This window comes from Callospermophilus lateralis, chromosome 5, assembly GCF_048772815.1.
Source record: "Callospermophilus lateralis isolate mCalLat2 chromosome 5, mCalLat2.hap1, whole genome shotgun sequence".
Classification (NCBI taxonomy): domain Eukaryota; kingdom Metazoa; phylum Chordata; class Mammalia; order Rodentia; family Sciuridae; genus Callospermophilus; species Callospermophilus lateralis.
In genome coordinates, this window is record NC_135309.1 from 71,137,212 (window position 1) to 71,155,251 (window position 18,040).

General features: G+C 35.0%; 1 protein-coding gene across 1 annotated transcript in view; it reads right to left on the reverse strand.

Moving 5' to 3' along the window:
• Positions 1-18,040, reverse strand: part of Ndfip1 (Nedd4 family interacting protein 1) — a 51,412-nt gene that overhangs the window by 21,048 nt on the left and 12,324 nt on the right. The window contains exons 2-3 of the mRNA XM_076856793.2: positions 6,838-6,925; positions 195-325 (exon numbers count right to left, since the gene is read on the reverse strand). Coding sequence (XP_076712908.1) covers positions 195-325; positions 6,838-6,925 — 219 coding nt within the window. The remainder of the gene's footprint in view (positions 1-194; positions 326-6,837; positions 6,926-18,040) is intronic.

The following is an 18,040-nucleotide window of genomic DNA, read 5'->3' on the forward strand; positions in this document are numbered from 1 at the left end:
TGCTCATTCATACTTCTATAACTTATTACTTTTCAGGAAGAAATATTTATTATCCCAAAAGAAAACGTACTTGTTTAAAATTAGCCGTACTTTTACTAATCAATACTATCCCAAGGAATAACAAAATTGGATAATGAAAATAACAATTCCCATAAAACAGTCCATCATGTATCAGAATGGCAAACTATACTTACTCTTCCAGGGACCAAAGGGATGGTAGCTTCAGCCTTGGTTCTTTCAGCCTCATCATAACTGGGCAGCGTTGTAGCCACATTATAAGATGGGGGCTTTGGAAACCCAGATTCGTCTTTGTAGTCAAAATAGGCTGCAGGAAAAAAAAAGTCACCATTGTCTGATGAGTCGCTGAACTAAAGGAATAAAAGAATTTCCATAAATTGTGGCAAATAAAATCCATTCTTTTCCTAAGATACATATAGAATAACTGAACCAAGACATACATGTAAGCTGGGTGGTAGAGCGCTTGACCAGTAAGCCTGAGGCCCTGGGTTCAATCTCCAGTATTGCAAAAAAAAACAAACAAACAAACAAAAAAAACCCCCAAGACTTTTAGAAATGAATGTAAGAGCTGGGTGCAGTGATGCACACCTGTAATCCCAGCAGCTCAGGAGGCTGGAGGATGGAGAGTTCAAAGCCAGCCTCAGCAATTTAGTGAGATTCTAAGAAACTTAGCAAGACCCTATCTTTAAATAAAATATTAAAAAGGGCTGGGGATATGGCTCAGTGGTAGAGTGCCCCTGGGTTTAATCCCCAGTACCAAAAAAAAAAAAAAAAAAAGGAACGTAAGAGACTATGGATGATTTTTAAATTTATTCAATTCTCAGTTATTTGAAATCTAGACTCACTTTGAACCCTTATTTCCAACTGCTTTTCAAACACTATTTGAGAATGCCATCGTGTAGGTTCTCAAAAGGCACGTAAGTTTAATAGTAGAATAAGGAAAACAGTTCAGCAAAAAATACTTCACATGTGTATATGTAAATCTGTATTGTGGTTTCCTCCTATTAACAACGCGTAAATCAACTGGAAAGAAAAAAAAGCCAAAGCTTAAAATTCATTTCTTATTTTGGTACTTTAACTCTTTCACATGATTTTTTACCACATATTATTTCCTTTGGTATGCTTAATTAAGCTAACTAATTCAGTAACAGAACAATTACTTATCTCTATTAAAATTTTCATTTCCTCTTTTTAACACTGCACCTCCATTCTCATTGACCTCTCTTATGAAAGATCCAATACAAGCAGAAAATATATAGCTGTAAGTGGTTTAAAATTCTACATAATTCTTCCAAAAAATTTAAAAATTTGAAAAAATATTCCCATTCTCATCAAGTTTTAAACATTTTTAATTTAATTATAATTAACTTCCAAAATTTTTACTGTAATCTATTACTAAAATGGTCAATCAACATAATGCACATCATTAATAAAAAAGGAAAAATATTCTACTATCATGACATAGGCATAAAAGGTATTTGATAAAATTCACACCCATAAAACACTTAGTAAAACAAGGAAAAAAAAAAAAAAACTTCATTAATCTGGTCACATTCTCTACCAAAAAAAAAAAAAGTGTAAACATTATAGTTAATGATAAATTATTAAAAGTTTTCTTTCCTAAGATTATAGAGAATGAAACAAAAATATGCACTATTACCTCTTCTAACTAAACATTTCTTAAAAGTCCTAGGCTGGTACAATATGACAAGAAAAAGAAAAAAAAAGATTTAAAAATTAAAAAAAAAAACAAACCTGTCAAATCCAAATGACATTACTGCATATGTAGAATATCCAAAATTATCTATAAACTATTAAAATATGAAAATTTAGCAAAGTCTCTGGATATACAGTTAATATAAACCATGAATCATATTTGTATATACCAGCAACAAATGGAAAATGAAATCATAAAGGATCATTTACAATAACACCAATAGATATCAAACACCTAAAAATAAATGGAATAAAAAGTGTGCAGGACCTTCTACAATGAAACCTACAAAATATGGAAAGAAGTTAAAGGCCTTTAATAAATAAATCAAGTTCATAAACTCGAAGACAACATTATATATAAAGATGTTAATTCTCTTCAAACTGATCCACAAATACAGTGTAATATGAACTAAAATTCTAGCAGAGCTTTTGTTTTGTTCATTTTTGAAAACTGACAACCTGATTCTAAAATATACATGGAGGCTGGGGATGTGGCTCAAGCAGTAGCATGCTCGCCTGGCATGCGTGGAGCACTGGATTCAATCCCCAACATCACATAAAAAAAATTAAAAATAAAGATATTGTATCTACCTAAAAAAATAAAAAATAAATTTAAAAAAATATATTCACATGGAAATATAAAAGGTCAAGAATAGTCAAAGCAATTATGAAAAGCTAAAAAACTGAAGGAACCCAGTACAGTGGCTCAAACCTGTAAGCCAAGCTACTCTGGAGGCTGAGGCAGGAGGATCATCAAGTTCAAGGCTGGTCTGGGCAACTTAGCAAACCCTATCTCCAAAGTAAAACATTAAAGGAGTTGGCATTAAAAAATAATAATAATAATAATTGAATGGGTGCACAGGGCTGACACTGTGGCTCAGAACACTTGCTAAGCATGCACAAGATCCTGGGTTCAATCCCCAGTAACACAAAAATTTAAAAAAAAAATTTTTTAAAGCTGAAGGACCCATAATCAGACATCAAATTTATAAAACAGCAGGATACACAAGGATAAATAAATCAAAGAACACAATAGTGAGGCATAAAGAGATCTACACAAATATGGTCACCTGAATTAGAATAATGGTAATACTACAGAAGAGTGGACAAAGATGGTCTTTTCAATAACAGTGCTGGAGCCAAATAGATGTCCAAACTAGAACAAAATTAATCTTGCACATTACTTTATACTATAAAGAAAAATCAAATGCAGATGGAATACAGATCTTAATGTGAAAAGCAAAATAATAAAACTTTAAAAAGAAAATGTAGGCTGGTTGTGGTGGCACATGTCTGTAATCCCAGCAACTAGGGAGGCTGAGGTAGGAGGATAGCAAGTTCAAGGCCAGCCTCAGCAACCTAACAAGACCCTGTCTCAAAATAAGAAACAGAAAAGACTAGGGATATAGCTCAGTACCCTGGGCTTAATACCCAGTACCAAAAAAAAAAAAAAAAAAAAATTGAAACTGCCATGTAATCCAGTTTAAAGAGTTTACTTAGGGGCTGGGGATGTGGCTCAATCGGTAGTGCGCTCCCCTGGCATGCTTGCGGCCCGGGTTCGATCCTCAGTACCACATACAATAACAAAGATGTTGTGTCTGCCAAAAACTAAAAAATAAATATTAAAAATTCTCTCTGTCTCTCTCTCACCTCTCTCTTAAAAAAAAAAAAGAAAAAAAGAAAAGAAAAAGGTCCAATTTCCTGACCTTTATTATAAAAAAAAAAAAAACCTCATTTTTCCACATTAAAATAACTATTCATGTATATGCACACATAACAAAATATAAAAATATAAAAAACACATGTATGTACATCATTTATTATAAATACTCCATATATAATTTATTTTTCTTTTAACCTAGTTATATGAAGACATTAAAAAAACCTATACTTTAATCTGCTGGCATAGTCATTTTTTAAAAAATATTTTTTAAAATTATAAATGGACACAATACCTTTATTTTATTTATTTGTTTTTACATGGTGCTGAGGATCGAACCCAGTGCCTCATACATGCAAGACAAGCGCTCTGCCACTAAGTCACAATCCCAGCCCCTGGCATAGTCATTTTGAATACATTAATAACTGATACCTACTTACTACCTGAAGTGAAAACAATCAAATAACATTTTTTTAAACATTTATTTTTTAGGTGTAGGTGGACACAATACCTTTATTTTATTATGTGGTGCTAAGGATCAAACCCAGTGCCTCACGCATGCTAGGCAAGCGCTCTTCCTGAGCCACAATCCCAGCCCTTAAAGAACAATTTTTTAAAATCTTTTATTTATTTATATGTGTTGCTAAGGATCAAACCTGTGCCTCACACGTGGTAGGCAAGTGATCTACCACTAAGCTATAGCCCCAGCCCACTTAAAGAACATTTTTATTTCTCTATTTCAAATGATTTTTTAAAAAAATTGTAATCCACCAATATGGGTATCTCCTATAATGTTAAGTTTTTATGAAAAGCTTAATGGCAATCTTTCCATGTTTATTTAGTATATTCAAAACAAACATTGTCTAATACCTATTAAATACTCTAATCCATATACTACAAAATAAAGTAACAAAAGGTTAAGTGAGTATACCTAATAATGACTTGTGCTTTTCCCCCATCAACAAGTACATATGCCCTCTAGTCTTTAACCATTTTTTTATAAATGGACTAATAGATATGAATAGTCAACATTCATCTCAAAAAAAGAAAGGCCCCTTCAACAAGGAGAGAAAGGCTATGTTAACGGTCTCCTTTTTTCAAAAAGGAAAACTCTTGCTCAAAAATCATTAAAAAATTGATATTCTTATATAATTCACAATCTACAAATAAACACATTTTCTTGACACTTCATTTAATAGGAACTAAAAAGATCTAGAGATGTACGAAGTAAGTTCCTCCCTCCCTGCTTCCTTCCTTCTCTTTATTTTCAAGGCCAGAATATTAAGCTAGCTCGCTCCCTCCCCGTCACACCCCTCTCTTTTTTGGTAGTTGGGATGAAGCCAGGGGCACTTCATCACTGAGCCACATCTCCAGTCCTTTATTTTATTTAAATTTTGAGACAAGGTCTCACTAAGTTGTTTAGGGCCTTGATAAGTTACTGAGGCTGGCCTCAAAACTTGTGGTCCTTCTGCCTCAGCCCACTGAGTTGCTGGGATTTCAGGTGTGCACTACCATGCTTAGCTTCAAGGCCCGAGTATTAAGATGAAATACCACAAACCCCAAAGACTATATATTTAAGAGAGAGTTCATCAGGCCTGTATTCAAGAAACAGTCTACCTTGACTTTATACCCAGTCTTTTTTTTTTAGAGAGAGAGAGAATTTTTTAATATTTATTTATTTTAGTTCTCGGCGGACACAACATCTTTGTTTGTACGTGGTGCTGAGGATCGAACCCGGGCCACACGCATGCCAGGCGAGCGCGCTACCACTTGAGCCACATCCCCAGCCCCAGTATACCCAGTCTTAAGAAGCTTTGTTATTTACTGTTCAGGCCCACAGTCAGATAAACAAACACATGAGAAAGAGGTGAAAGGACCTCAAGCTGGTGGCAACAAGGCATATCATCTAACAATGGTGGGGGGGAGACAAATATGGAGAACCTATTCTTTAATCACAAAGTTCTATAAATTTCAATGAAGTACCTGTATTAATATCTTACAATGAACCCCACTATTTTATATAATGAATCTCCCTCTATAATAAAAAAAACACCTCAATGAAGCCATCACAATACTAGGACATCTACCAGAGACTGTTTCTAACTGTAATCCCTAAACCATATAGAAAAATTTAAACAAAGAATATAAGATGTAAGTAAGACCGAGAAGTGTTTGAGAGAGTTCTATCTAAAATGGTCTAAAGTTTTACAACACAGAAGACAGAAACTCAGATACTATTCAGGAAAAAAAAAAAAATCACTTTCTGATGATTTGGGCTAGCTAAACATAACGGACTTTTATCATTAATGAAAAATTCTTATTAATTTAATGAGCTGTGATTTTTACTGGGTGCATTTAATGGAAGACCAGAATTTATGTTCTAGAGGGAAAAAAGGATGATGGCATTATGATTTCTTTTCCAAGTCTTAATGTTCCAGGCTTAACTTGGTTCTAGAAGATAATCTAGAAATTTTCCAAAACCTTATATTAGCAGGATTGGTTTCCAGGTATTTACAAATGAAAGAATCATAACTAGTACAAGGCAACAGAACTACAAAGAGTTCAGAGACTGAAGACAGAATAGAGAAATACTGACTAACCTGTTTCGTGTAACTATAATGGCAACCTCAGAGACACAGAGATTATCAATCTTATATCAACTGACAATAACTGCCTAAACTGCTGTATTGAAATGAGGCTGTGTCTGAGCTCCGCAGGTTGAATGATGTCCCAATTCACCTATAGTATCTATCTTGGAAGAGGGCTGAGTTCAGTCGTGGCACATGGGTCATGTGTATGCCACTCCACCATAGTTCTGTTTTAGAGAATATGGAAGAGTTTCTATCAAAACTGGTCAACTTTAAGAAATTAGAGCAGAACTGGTATTCAGAAACTAGTTACCAAAAGATGTCAATTACTGACATTTTCTTTCTCCTTCCCCAACTTGTCCACACATACATAACAGATAATCTGGCATGAGAAGACTAAGCAAAGAAAGTTTAAGCTATGAGAAACAAAATGAAATGAAAGGGTTGGAAGATTTCTAGTTTTCTTCATTAAGGATTTACTAGCATAAAATACATTTAATACAGTATATTACTGTATTACTGGTATTACTGGCTATAAGTACCAGTAAAGCTAATGAAGAATTCAATCCTAAAACTGAAAGTGATCACCCAATTCCTCATTTTCTACTGTTTTAAATTTTAAGAGTCAGCTGGAATAAAATTAAGCTCTATACAAAAGCCACAATGAAATGGGCTTTTATCTGTTTTTCAGTTTAGTAAAGTGAATTTTTTTCATCTTTGACTACAAACTAAAAATAAAGCCAAGGATAACTTAAGAAAAGCTGATGCAAAGGCAAATAGCAATAAACATATACTAGACAAGGTCTAAGTGTATTTTATTTAAGAATTCAGTAACCACCTTGCCCCATTACCTACCTGCACTCTCTGCAGAGATGCTGCTATAAGGCGGTGGAGCATCACCTGCAGCCTGTTCAGGTTCCCCAGGCTCTTCTTCATTCTGCAACTATAAAAATTTCAGATATTAATGCACATATAAAAATAATTAGAGAGAAGAGAACCTGAAGATGGGAATAGCCTTTCTGGAAAGCTGGTGGTGTTTTTTCAAAGCCTTAAATGTGCAAATCCTTTAAAAAATATATTCTACTCCCAGGAAATTATTTTATGGAATTAATCAAAGAGAAAATGTTAGATAAAAACGTTATTGCAGCAAAAAAATTGAAGCAATCTAAATTCCAATCTTAGAGAATTTACTATAGTACTTTTCACAAAGGACTATTAGGCAGTCATGAAAAATAAAAATAAAGATTTGACAACTAAGACAGATATTCAAACCGTTGCATGAAAAAAAAAAGAAAAGAAAAAAGCTAAATTTATCAAAGAGGATACATCAAATAATTTATTTTTTAAAAGACAGATATAAACCAGGTATGTGGTACATGCCTGTAATCTCAGCTTTGAGAGGCTGAGGCAGGGGAATCTCAAGTTTGAGGCCAGTTTGGGCAATTCAGTGAGACACTGTCTCAAAATAAAAAAAATTAAAAAAGAAATGCTAAAGGTCTGTGGGTATAGCTTAAGAGTACTTGCTTAATATGTGCAAGGCCCTGGGTTCAATCCTCAGTACTACACACACACAGAAGACTGATTCATAATGCAATCTAGAATGCTGGACATCTACAATTCAACACTATTATCTCTAAGCAATGGAAGTATAGCATTTTTTCCTTTTTGTTGTTTATATGTATGCTCTATTTTTCTGATGAACATTTGTCACTTATATAATTTTATACTTAGAAAAATAATTTGTTAGGACAAACACAAATCAAGGAAAACCAACATTTATCATTTTATTCAGTTTACACATAGAAATCAAATCTTAAATAACTGAGATAGTTACAAAAACATAAGATTCTTTTTTTTTTTAAGAGAGAATTTTAATATTTATTTTTTAGTTCTCGGCAGACACAACATCTTTGTATGTGGTGCTGAGGATCGAACCCGGGCCGCACGCATACCAGGCGAGCGTGCTACCGCTTGAGCCACATCTCCAGCCCAAAAAACATAAAATTCTAACCTCTGTTTAGACATCTCCCTTTTCTCCATCTTAGCAACTTTCTTAATAGCCAAATCTTCTGGTACGTTATTTTAATGTTATTTATATTTTTAGTGTGGAGGTTCGAACTCTGGGCCTTGGGCATGCCAAGCACATATTCTACCACTAAGTAAATACCCCAGCCCTTCTTCAGTTATTTTAAATAACATACTGAAAGTGTCTGCCTGCCTCTGCTGGTATGGACAGTCTACCCAAGTTACCATCATAGAAAAAAGACTTCTCTTAATTTTTCTAGTGTGATTTGCAGCTCATATTTATTTAAAAGATGAATTTGCTGGAACTGGGAGCCAATCTGTAAAGTACTAACAAATATTCATTGATGTAACCATTTTAGGGGTCTGGCCCTGGCTTCAGTATCATAATGTATAGAGTCAACTGAGATACTTAGAAAACACACACCACTTCGAATCAATTCTGTTACTAACTCTATCACAGATTGAGACAGAACAAGACCTAAGGTGTCATAACATGAAACAGAGCTCCCTAATCCATTAAATTCCAATTAGCCATCTCAATCTCTACGCCCCATGCTATTAAAAACCAGATTCCCAACAAACTTTTCCAATTACTATTGCAAAGCATTCAACTTCAAATGAATTATCATACTTTGTTCTCATCAGCATATATCATCTGGGCTTATTTTTTGAGTCCTAGTAATCTAAATCGAAGACACTCTCCAAATAATTGTGTTATAACCTAAGATAATTTTTTCTTATAAATGAAAGTGTAAGAGCAAAATAGCTATAGGAAAGTCAAACATTCTTGGGATGCCAAATCAGTGATTATTTGATGAAGTTCCTGAACCATGATTTATCTGTATTAGTGACTTTAATATAATCTGAAGCCCTCAAAAGGGAATTCTCAGCTCCCCCAATAACCACTCTTATACCAAGGGAAGGTCACAAAACTCAGCAACAAAAATACCAGCCACAAGAACAGAGGCAAAAACAGCTTTCCAAAAATGTTACCTTACTGTAAGGCAGCCAGGAATGTCCCTTATTTAAGACTTGTCTGATTTCTGACCTGTTTTATATTTCCTGATCTTGGTCAAAGTAATCATGTTTCCTCTGTATAATTTAGGTTTCAGAAAGGAAACATGGCAATTCTAAGAAATACAGATGTTCAAAGACTAAAGAGGTTTTACATGCCTGTGTCTATAAGATATGCTGCCAGTCTCCTAGCAACCTGGTAATGTGAAATTTGATCATTGGCCATCACAGTAACAGATAACAGATCGAAGAAATTCCAACATTCTCAGAAACCCCAATTTTCTCTTTGGTGAGAAAAAAAGAAAGATTGCTCCATTAAAAATCATTACTTTAAAATCATGTAATTATATTTCCATCTTTTAAAAAAGGAAAAACAAGCTGGGTATAGTAGCATATGCCTGTAATTCCAATGACTTGGGAGACTGAGGGAGAAGGATTCCAAGTTCAAGGCCAGCTTTAGCAACTTTGGCAAGACCCTCAACACCTTAGTGAGAGCCTATCTCAAAATAAAAAGTTAAAAGGACTCGGGGAGGGGGCGGTGGACTGGTGTAGATGTAGCCAGTGGAAGAGCACCCCTGGGTTCAATAATCCCCAGCACAAAAAATAAAACTTTATGACTCTATGATATAGTGGAGGCTCTATACCACTGGGGTGATCCCAAGATCTCACCTCACCTTCCCACTCTGGATTACTTCTATAATGTTGGTGCTAAAATTAGGCTTGTTTTTAAAAATAAAACTATAATGTGTGTGGGGGTGGGGAGCAATGACCTTTTTAAAAAAGATACTTAGTTATCCCTATTATGTTCAATGATAACTTGCTGGACAACAAAATTGGTTTGTTTTTATTTTTATACCGGAAATTGAATTCAGGGGCACTCAACCACTGAGCTACATCCCCAGCCCTATTTTGTATTTTATTTAGAGACAGGGTCTTGCTGAGTTACTTAGGGGCCTCACTTTCGCTGAGGCTGGCTTTGAACTCAGGATCCTCGTGCCTTAGCCTCCCAAGCTACTGGGATGAGGTGTGCGCCACAGCGCCCATCCCCTAAAATCTTAAACATACACATTTTTACACTTTGGGAACCACAGGTCAGGTACTCACTAATAAAGGAGAGGGAATGTGTATAGTAAAATGAGAGCGGGCAATGAATTATTTACCTGGTTCCTTTTTTTTTTTAATGCTACTGGAAGATTGAACCCAAGGCCACTCTAGCTCTAAGCTATACCCCGAGCCCTTTTAATTTTTGAAACAGTCTTGCTAATTTGCTAAGGTTGGACTTGAACTTGCCATCCACATGCCTCAACCTCTCAAGCAACTAGAATTACATGTGTGCACCACCTAAACACAACTCAAAAATTTATTTTTTAAGATTTTCTTTTTCTGTGTCTGGGAACACTTCCAGAGGTCAAGGATCTCTTCAGCCTCTCTTCATAGCTCTGAGAATTAAGAATATCATTGTCACTTTGGGTTGCAGTTGGAAAGGCTCACAGTCTCATATCAATTAGATCAGTAGGAGCCTACCCCAGTCCATCTTAACTGTCACAGAAGCTGAATTGTAGGTGATCCTCTAAGAGGCAGGTCTAAAAGCAATAGGAATTTCTGTTCTCAGTGCAAAGTGCTACGGGATAACTGTGATACTAGCTGTTGGGGACTGGATTCTTTTCATCATATTTTTGTTAAAATTTGACCAATTTTACTTAACTCTACTTTTAATTAATTAATTAATTTCATTAATTATTTATTGTGATTCTGGGGCTTGAAATTGATCCATGGCCTAGAGCATGCTATGCACTAAGCCAAACACTTAGCTTTACCACTAAGCTAAACCTCAGCCCCTCTACTATGATTATGGCACTTCTTTTTCCAAACAGAATTATTCAACTGCTTACACATAATAGAAAATACTGAGTTTAATACAAAATTGTCTGTAATTACCTTTGACTCTATCACTGAAATAAGAACAATAATCATCTTAAAATTCAGGTGACCTTTCATTTTACTGCACTCTACATTATTACTTTACTTTCTTTTCTATGTTCCCACTTTAGATATATCATAATCTATAGTTGTACCTCTTGGCCTTGATCACCTTCAAATCCCACCCCCCATACCCAAACCCACACAGTACTGAGGTTGAACCCAGGTGCACTCTAACACTGAGCTTCATTCTCAACCCTTTTTATTTTTATTTTAAGAGGAAGTTTCATGGGGTAGAGAGAGAAGATGGGAGGGGAGGAGAGGGGGATAGTAGATGATAGGAAAGATAGTAGAATACAACAGTCACTAGTATGGCAATATGTAAAAACGTGGATGTGTAAATGATGTGATGCTGCAATCTGTATACGGGGTAAAAATGGGAGTTCATAACCACTTGAATCTAATGTATGAAATATGATATGTCAAGAGCTTTGTAATGTTTTGAACAACCAATAAAAAAAAAAAAAGAGTTTCATTAAGTTGCCCAGGTTGGCCTTGAACTTGGGATGCTCTTGCCTCAGCCACAGTCTCTGGGATTACAGGATACACTACCATGCCCAACTTTACTCTAAATTTTAAAAAATATTTATTTACCAACAAATGCTACTCAAGATTAAGCCTGCAAATAAAATAAAGGATTCTCACCCTTCTCATTTCCTCTGCATCCAACTACTACTGCTATTAGAAATAAATATGACCTTTTAAAGACCCCCCAAGAGCAGGGTACAGTAGTACATGCCTGTATTCCCAACAACTCAGGAGGCTGAGGCTAGAGAATCATTTGAGCCCAAGAGATAGAGGCAATTTTGATTAATATAGTGAGATCCTTTCTCAAAAGAAAAAAAAAAATCTCCAGTGTGTAGTTCTAGTTCTAAAAGAAACAAACCTGAATTTAACAAGTTTAAAGACATCTATACCACAGGCTTTAATTTGTACTTGAGTTCCCACCCCAGCAAGAAGGTTTCACTACCACCTTCCCCTAAGAAGTTTTAAAGATAATCTTCAGTTTAGAAACAAGCTGTTTTTGAGCAACAGCAGAGCCAAGCCTAGGATTAGTGCTCAATAAGGGGCAACAATTTATAACCGCATCAAATGTCAGTACCTATAGGGACTAAAAAGTCATTCTTCAATTCTCTATATTTACTAAGAATGGGAAAACAACAACAAAAAAATTCTACTAAATAAAAGCTGGGCACAGTAGCGCATACCTGTAATCCCAGCAACTCAGTAGGCTGAGGCAGGAAGATCTCAAGTTTGAGGCCAGCATGGGCAACATAAGAAGACTCTGTCTCAAAATAAAAAATAAAATAAAAAGAGCTGGGGATGTAGCTTGGTGGTAGAGTACCTGCTTTGCATGTGCAGGGCCCTGGGTTCAAATCCCACTACTGAAAATCAAACAAACAACCCCATAAATAATATCCTCCAAGATAGGTACCAACACGTTAGTCAGTTTTTCATTGCTGTGACCAAAACATCTGACAAGAACAACTTAGAGGAGAAAACATTTCTTTTGGCTCATGGTTTCACAGGTTCAGTTCATGGTTGGCTGGCTCCAACACAGAAATAGCACAGCAAAGGGTGTGGCAGAGAAAAGCTGCTGAGGTCATGGCGACCAGGAAGGGGGATGGGTGGTACAGGGAAAAGATAAACCTTTCAGGGTACACTACCACTGAACTATTTCCTTCAGTTGAAGTCCCGCCTCTCTGCAGTTCACTCAGCTATCAATGATCAATCCCTAATGGCTCAGTGGTACAACGCTTCAATCCTCAGTACTACAAAATAAGTAAATAAATAATTCTTGCAATTTCAAGTCCCTTCTTTAAGTTGCCAACTTAAATAAATCTCATAAAATCCTGGGTCAATGCCTAAACTCTAGTTTTAAAAGTTAATTACCATTTTAAATTCTACAATTTGTAAAACTTTCACCTTAAAATGTAATTTTTAAACCTTTCATTACCAACCCACTACTTCTGTATACTCTAAATCCTACCAAAGGAGACGGTATAATTACCAGGAAGTAACAAGCACATTCCTTTAGATAAACAACTGAGTATGCAATTTTACTGTTATTCAAAAAGAGCCACAATGTTTGTGAAGACTATAAATTCTTAATTGTATATAATGTAACTATAAATTGTGTCACCCTAACATCCCCAAATTCTTCCCATTCAAAAACAGTCTCTGTTAAATGCTTTTCCCCACTCTGGATGGAACCCAGGGCCTTGCATGTGCCCAGCAAGTGCTCTACCACTGAGTTCCAGCCCATTTTCTACTAAATTGCTATAAATTAGGGGATTATATTTTATTTAATTTTGATAAAGTAAGTTACACTCAGCAATAAAAAGGCAACCCTATTTAAAAATGGACAAAGAATCAGAATGGATATTTCTCCAAAGAGAATATACAAATGGTCAATAGACACAAAATGCTCAAAATCATTAAGTAATCAGTGAAATTCAAGTCAAAACCTTATCATTTTACAAGACAGCTCAAATAAAGACTATAAGGATGTTGCTGCCTATATGGAAAAAGTGGAACCTTAATACACTGCTGGTGAGATGTAAATAGTGCAGCTGCTATAGAAAAGTTTGGCAGTTTCTCAAAAAAGTTAAAACAGAGTTACAATAAGCCCCAGCAAATCTACTCCTAGGTGCATACACACACACACACACACACACACACACACACTCAAGAGAAATGAAAACATGTTCACACAAAATCTTGCACATGAAAATTTACAGCAGCATTATTTATAGTAGCCAAAACATCAAAGGATAAATAATATGTGGTATATTTCATTTTTTAGCCTAAAAAAGTACAAAATACTAATACATGCTATGAACCCAATACATAAATGAACCTTGAAAACACTGTACTAAGAGAAAGAAGTCACTAATAAAAAAGACCATATGCTGTACTCTTCCATTTATATAACATTTTCAAAAAATGCAAAAATCCATAGAGAAAGATCAGATGTTGCCAAGTTCTGACAAAGTGGAATAGAAAGAAAGCATCTAACTGCTAATAGATCTGAGTTTCTTTGGGGGTCATCCCAGCTCTTTAATTTTTTTTTTTTTTTTTAATTTTGAAACAGAGTCTTGCTAAATTGCTGAAGCTGGCCTCAAACTTCTGATCCTCCTGCCTTAGCTTTCCTAGTCACTGGGATTACAGATATTTGTAATTACAACACCCAGTTGGGGTGATAAAAAATGTTTTGAGAGCTGGGTGCTGTGGCCCACACCTATAATCTCAGTTTCTGAGGAGCCTGAGGTGGAAGAATTGAGAGTTCTATGCAACATAGTGAGACCCTGATAAAAAAAGAAAAAAGTTTTTAAATTAGACAGCTGTAATAACTGTACAACCTTGTGGATATAACAAAAATTACTAAACTGAACTGTACATGCTTTTTTTTGTTGTTTATTTATTGGAACCAGAGATTGAACCCAGATCTTCCCACATAGTAGACAAGTACTCTTTACTACTGAGCTACATGTCCTTTCTATTTTACTTTGAGACAAGATCTCCCTAAATCACCCAGGCTGGCTTTAAAATTGTGATCTGCCTCAGCCTCCTGAGTAGCTGGGATTATATGCATGCAATGCCAAATCTGGCTAACTTTATGCTTCTCTTTCGGTGGTATTGAGGATAAATCCAGGGGCGCTTTACCACTGAGCTACATTCCCAGCCTGTTTTATTTTTTATTTTGAGTCAGGGTCTCACTAAGTTCAATCATCTGCACCAAATAAACCATATGCAACTAAAAATATATATATATATATTAAAAAACAAAAGAATATTTCAGGGTTGGGGATGTAGCTAAATGGTAGAATACTTTTATGGTATGTGAATTTTATGCCCCCCAAAACCGGGTAAGAGTATTTCTTAATTTTGAAAAAGGAAAACTATATTATATAAATTTTACTTAAAACAAAACCCAAAATTAACTACTCCAAATTATGACATCTTGCTAAGTTAATGACTATGCCCCACAACAAAAAGGAAAGGATTTTGATCCCATAACATCCCAGTGGCTAAGGCAGAAGGATAACAAGTTTAAGGGCAGCCTGTCTCAAAATAAAAGATAAAAAGGGCTGTGGATGTAGCTCAGTGAGTACCCTGGGTTCAATTCCTGTACTAGGGGGAAAAAAAATACACTGAAATTAGACAATCCCTAATAGTGTCACTCATGTTAGAAAGAAAAAATAAATATGAATTTTCTTAATGCCAAAATGAAAATAATTAAATATTAAAATTCACCCAAACAGAGGAAAATCAAGTAATTGGAATGATTTTAAAATCAACACAACATATGAAAAAAAATAATATTGCAGTAAATCCTCTTAGAAACCCATTAGTTTGTAAAGCTTTCTATTTAAAGATTTTTGTGGTTGTCATTGTTAATATAAATACAACTGATGAACACTTGGTTTAGCAGGAGAGAAAATATTCTCAGTATTTATATAAGTCCTTAGAGATGAGAAAGCAAATCCTGTGAACTATGATCATCATTCTGATTGTCTTCCTTAACTTTCTATTCCTTATTTTAGGTTCAAATTAACAAGAAAGAAAAGAACATAACAACATAGTAGGCATGCATCTCCTCCAACCTCAACTTTCCTTAGCCAAGGCATTTGGAGAAATGACTCCACATCCATGAGGATAATAAATTAGCCAACTATGGCTATGGTATTAGCACTGTGAGATGTTTGAGCAGCATTAGAAATTTGTTAACCTGCCAACCTTTGGGATCTGTACTTTACATCCAAATATTTCTACCACTGATAGCTCCACCAAAATACCTTCAAGGAAATGGTCCCCAATGTTTCCTGGCACCCAGCTTCAGTAAAATCTGCAATCAAGAGCCTTCCAGGTTAATGGTTTGACCTCAGTGGGTCATGATTTTACAAAAATTGAGGAAATAAAGAGACACTTGCCCGAATGTTTTAAATAGGAAATAGCAGACCTCTCTGCCACTGAACATAGCACCTTTTAATAGCATTCAAGCTAATAACCAGACTGTGTCCTTGAGTCCATCCTTTTCTAATTGGTTCCATTAAAAAAAAAAAAAAAAAGGGCTGGGGATGTGGCTCAAGCGGTAGCGCACTCGCCTGGCATGCATGCGGCCTGGGTTCAATCCTCAGCACCACATACAAACAAAGATGTTGTGTCTGCCGAAAACTAAAAAATAAATATCAAAATTCTCTCTCTCTTAAAAAAAATATTAAAAAAAAAAAAATTTTAAAAATCAGGCTTACTTCAGACCTCAAGGGCTACTTGGAAAAAAAAAAAAAATTAAAAGTCCTAAAGCAAGAAAGGTTGAAATGGAGACTCATCACTGGTTTGTTCCCCTGAATTTGACAAGATAGCAGAAACTGTACATCTTTTGTTTACAAAGTAAATAATATTAAAAATAGTTGCTATGTAAAATCTAGTCTATAAGGTAAATTTGAAGGTAGTAAATACAATCTATTTTTTAAAACTCTATAAAATCTTCAACTAAGATACATTAAACTCTAAAACAGAAACATAAAAGCAAACCAAGCTCCTAATTAGTCACCATTTAAAATGATACATGAGCAACCCATTTCCAACCCTTTTATTGGAAAAATAAATTTTCACAATAAAGCATGAACTATAATTGGTATTCAAGAATTCAAGAATTCTTTTAGATTTTAAGAACAATATTAAAAATTATTTGTTTCTACTTATAGATTCAAAACAGAGCTAAAATGATCCTGGGCTTGACTAAAGGACATTTCTAGCCCACATCAAGATTTTATACAAGCATAGTCAAATAGGATGGTGCACACCTGTTATCCAAGCTACTTGGAAGGCTGATGCAGGAGGATCGCTGGTTAGTCTGAGTAGCTCAGTGAGATCCTCCCTCAAAATAAAAAATAAAAAGGGATAAGGATGTAGCTCAATGGCAGAGCACTTGCCTAGCATACATGGAGCCCTGGGTTCAATACCCTATACCACATGTACCCACAAAAGAAAGTTTAAAAAAATCATACAAGATGTTCAAAGAAACACTATTCATAAAACTGGAAATCACTCAAGTGCCTGTCAATAGTAGAATGGGTAACTAAATTGTTTTAACTCCACAGAATGGAATAGTATCCAATGCTGTAAATTAATAAATTGTAACTACATACAAACATAATGTTGATCAAACTAGTCAAAGTATAAATGTTTATATTTATAAAAAAGATTAAAACACACACACAGACACACACAGACAAACCTAACACACCAGTTAGTGGTTACCCTGGAGAAGTGGATAACCAGAAAAGCATTGAAAGGAGCCCTTGGAGGGGTGGTAATGTTCTTTCTTGACCTAAGTACTAATTAAATATGCATGCTCAGTTTGTAAAAGTTTATGTTCCACATTCATAAAGTGTGTTTCTGTATTTCACAAACAATTCAGAGGGCAGAAAAGGAGATTATCAGTGGATCAGTGACTGAAACTATGAGCCTTCTGCCGACTGGAATCTTAGCATGGTTTATTGGTGTATTCACCCCACATTACACAGTGAGTAGCACATCATAAATACATTACTAGCACATATTAACCAAAAGAGGCATGGAGATACAGTTCTACCAAAAACCTACTCAGAAAAGTGACAGCTAGATTGGGATTGGCAGCAGCTCAGGAGGCTGAGGCAGGAGGATCTCAAGTTCAAAACCAGCTTTAGCAAATTAGCGAGGCCCTAAGTAACTAAGTGAGACCCTGACTCCAAATAAAAAAATAAAAAGGCTAGGGATATGGCTCAGTGGATAAGTGTCTCTGGCTTTGATCCCTGGTATTAAAAAAAAAGAAAGAAAGAAAGAAAGATAGATAGAAAGGAAAAATGAATGAATGAAAGAGGAGAAACAGACATCTCCAATCCTTATCTCTTAAAAATACAAAACATATAACATTTAGTATTCAACCTATAACACTTAGCATAGCATACTGTGTTCAAATAGACTTTGTGGTTTAATTAAAGAAAAAATGATATTTGATCACACTAAAATTCCTAAAATGTTTTTCCTTATT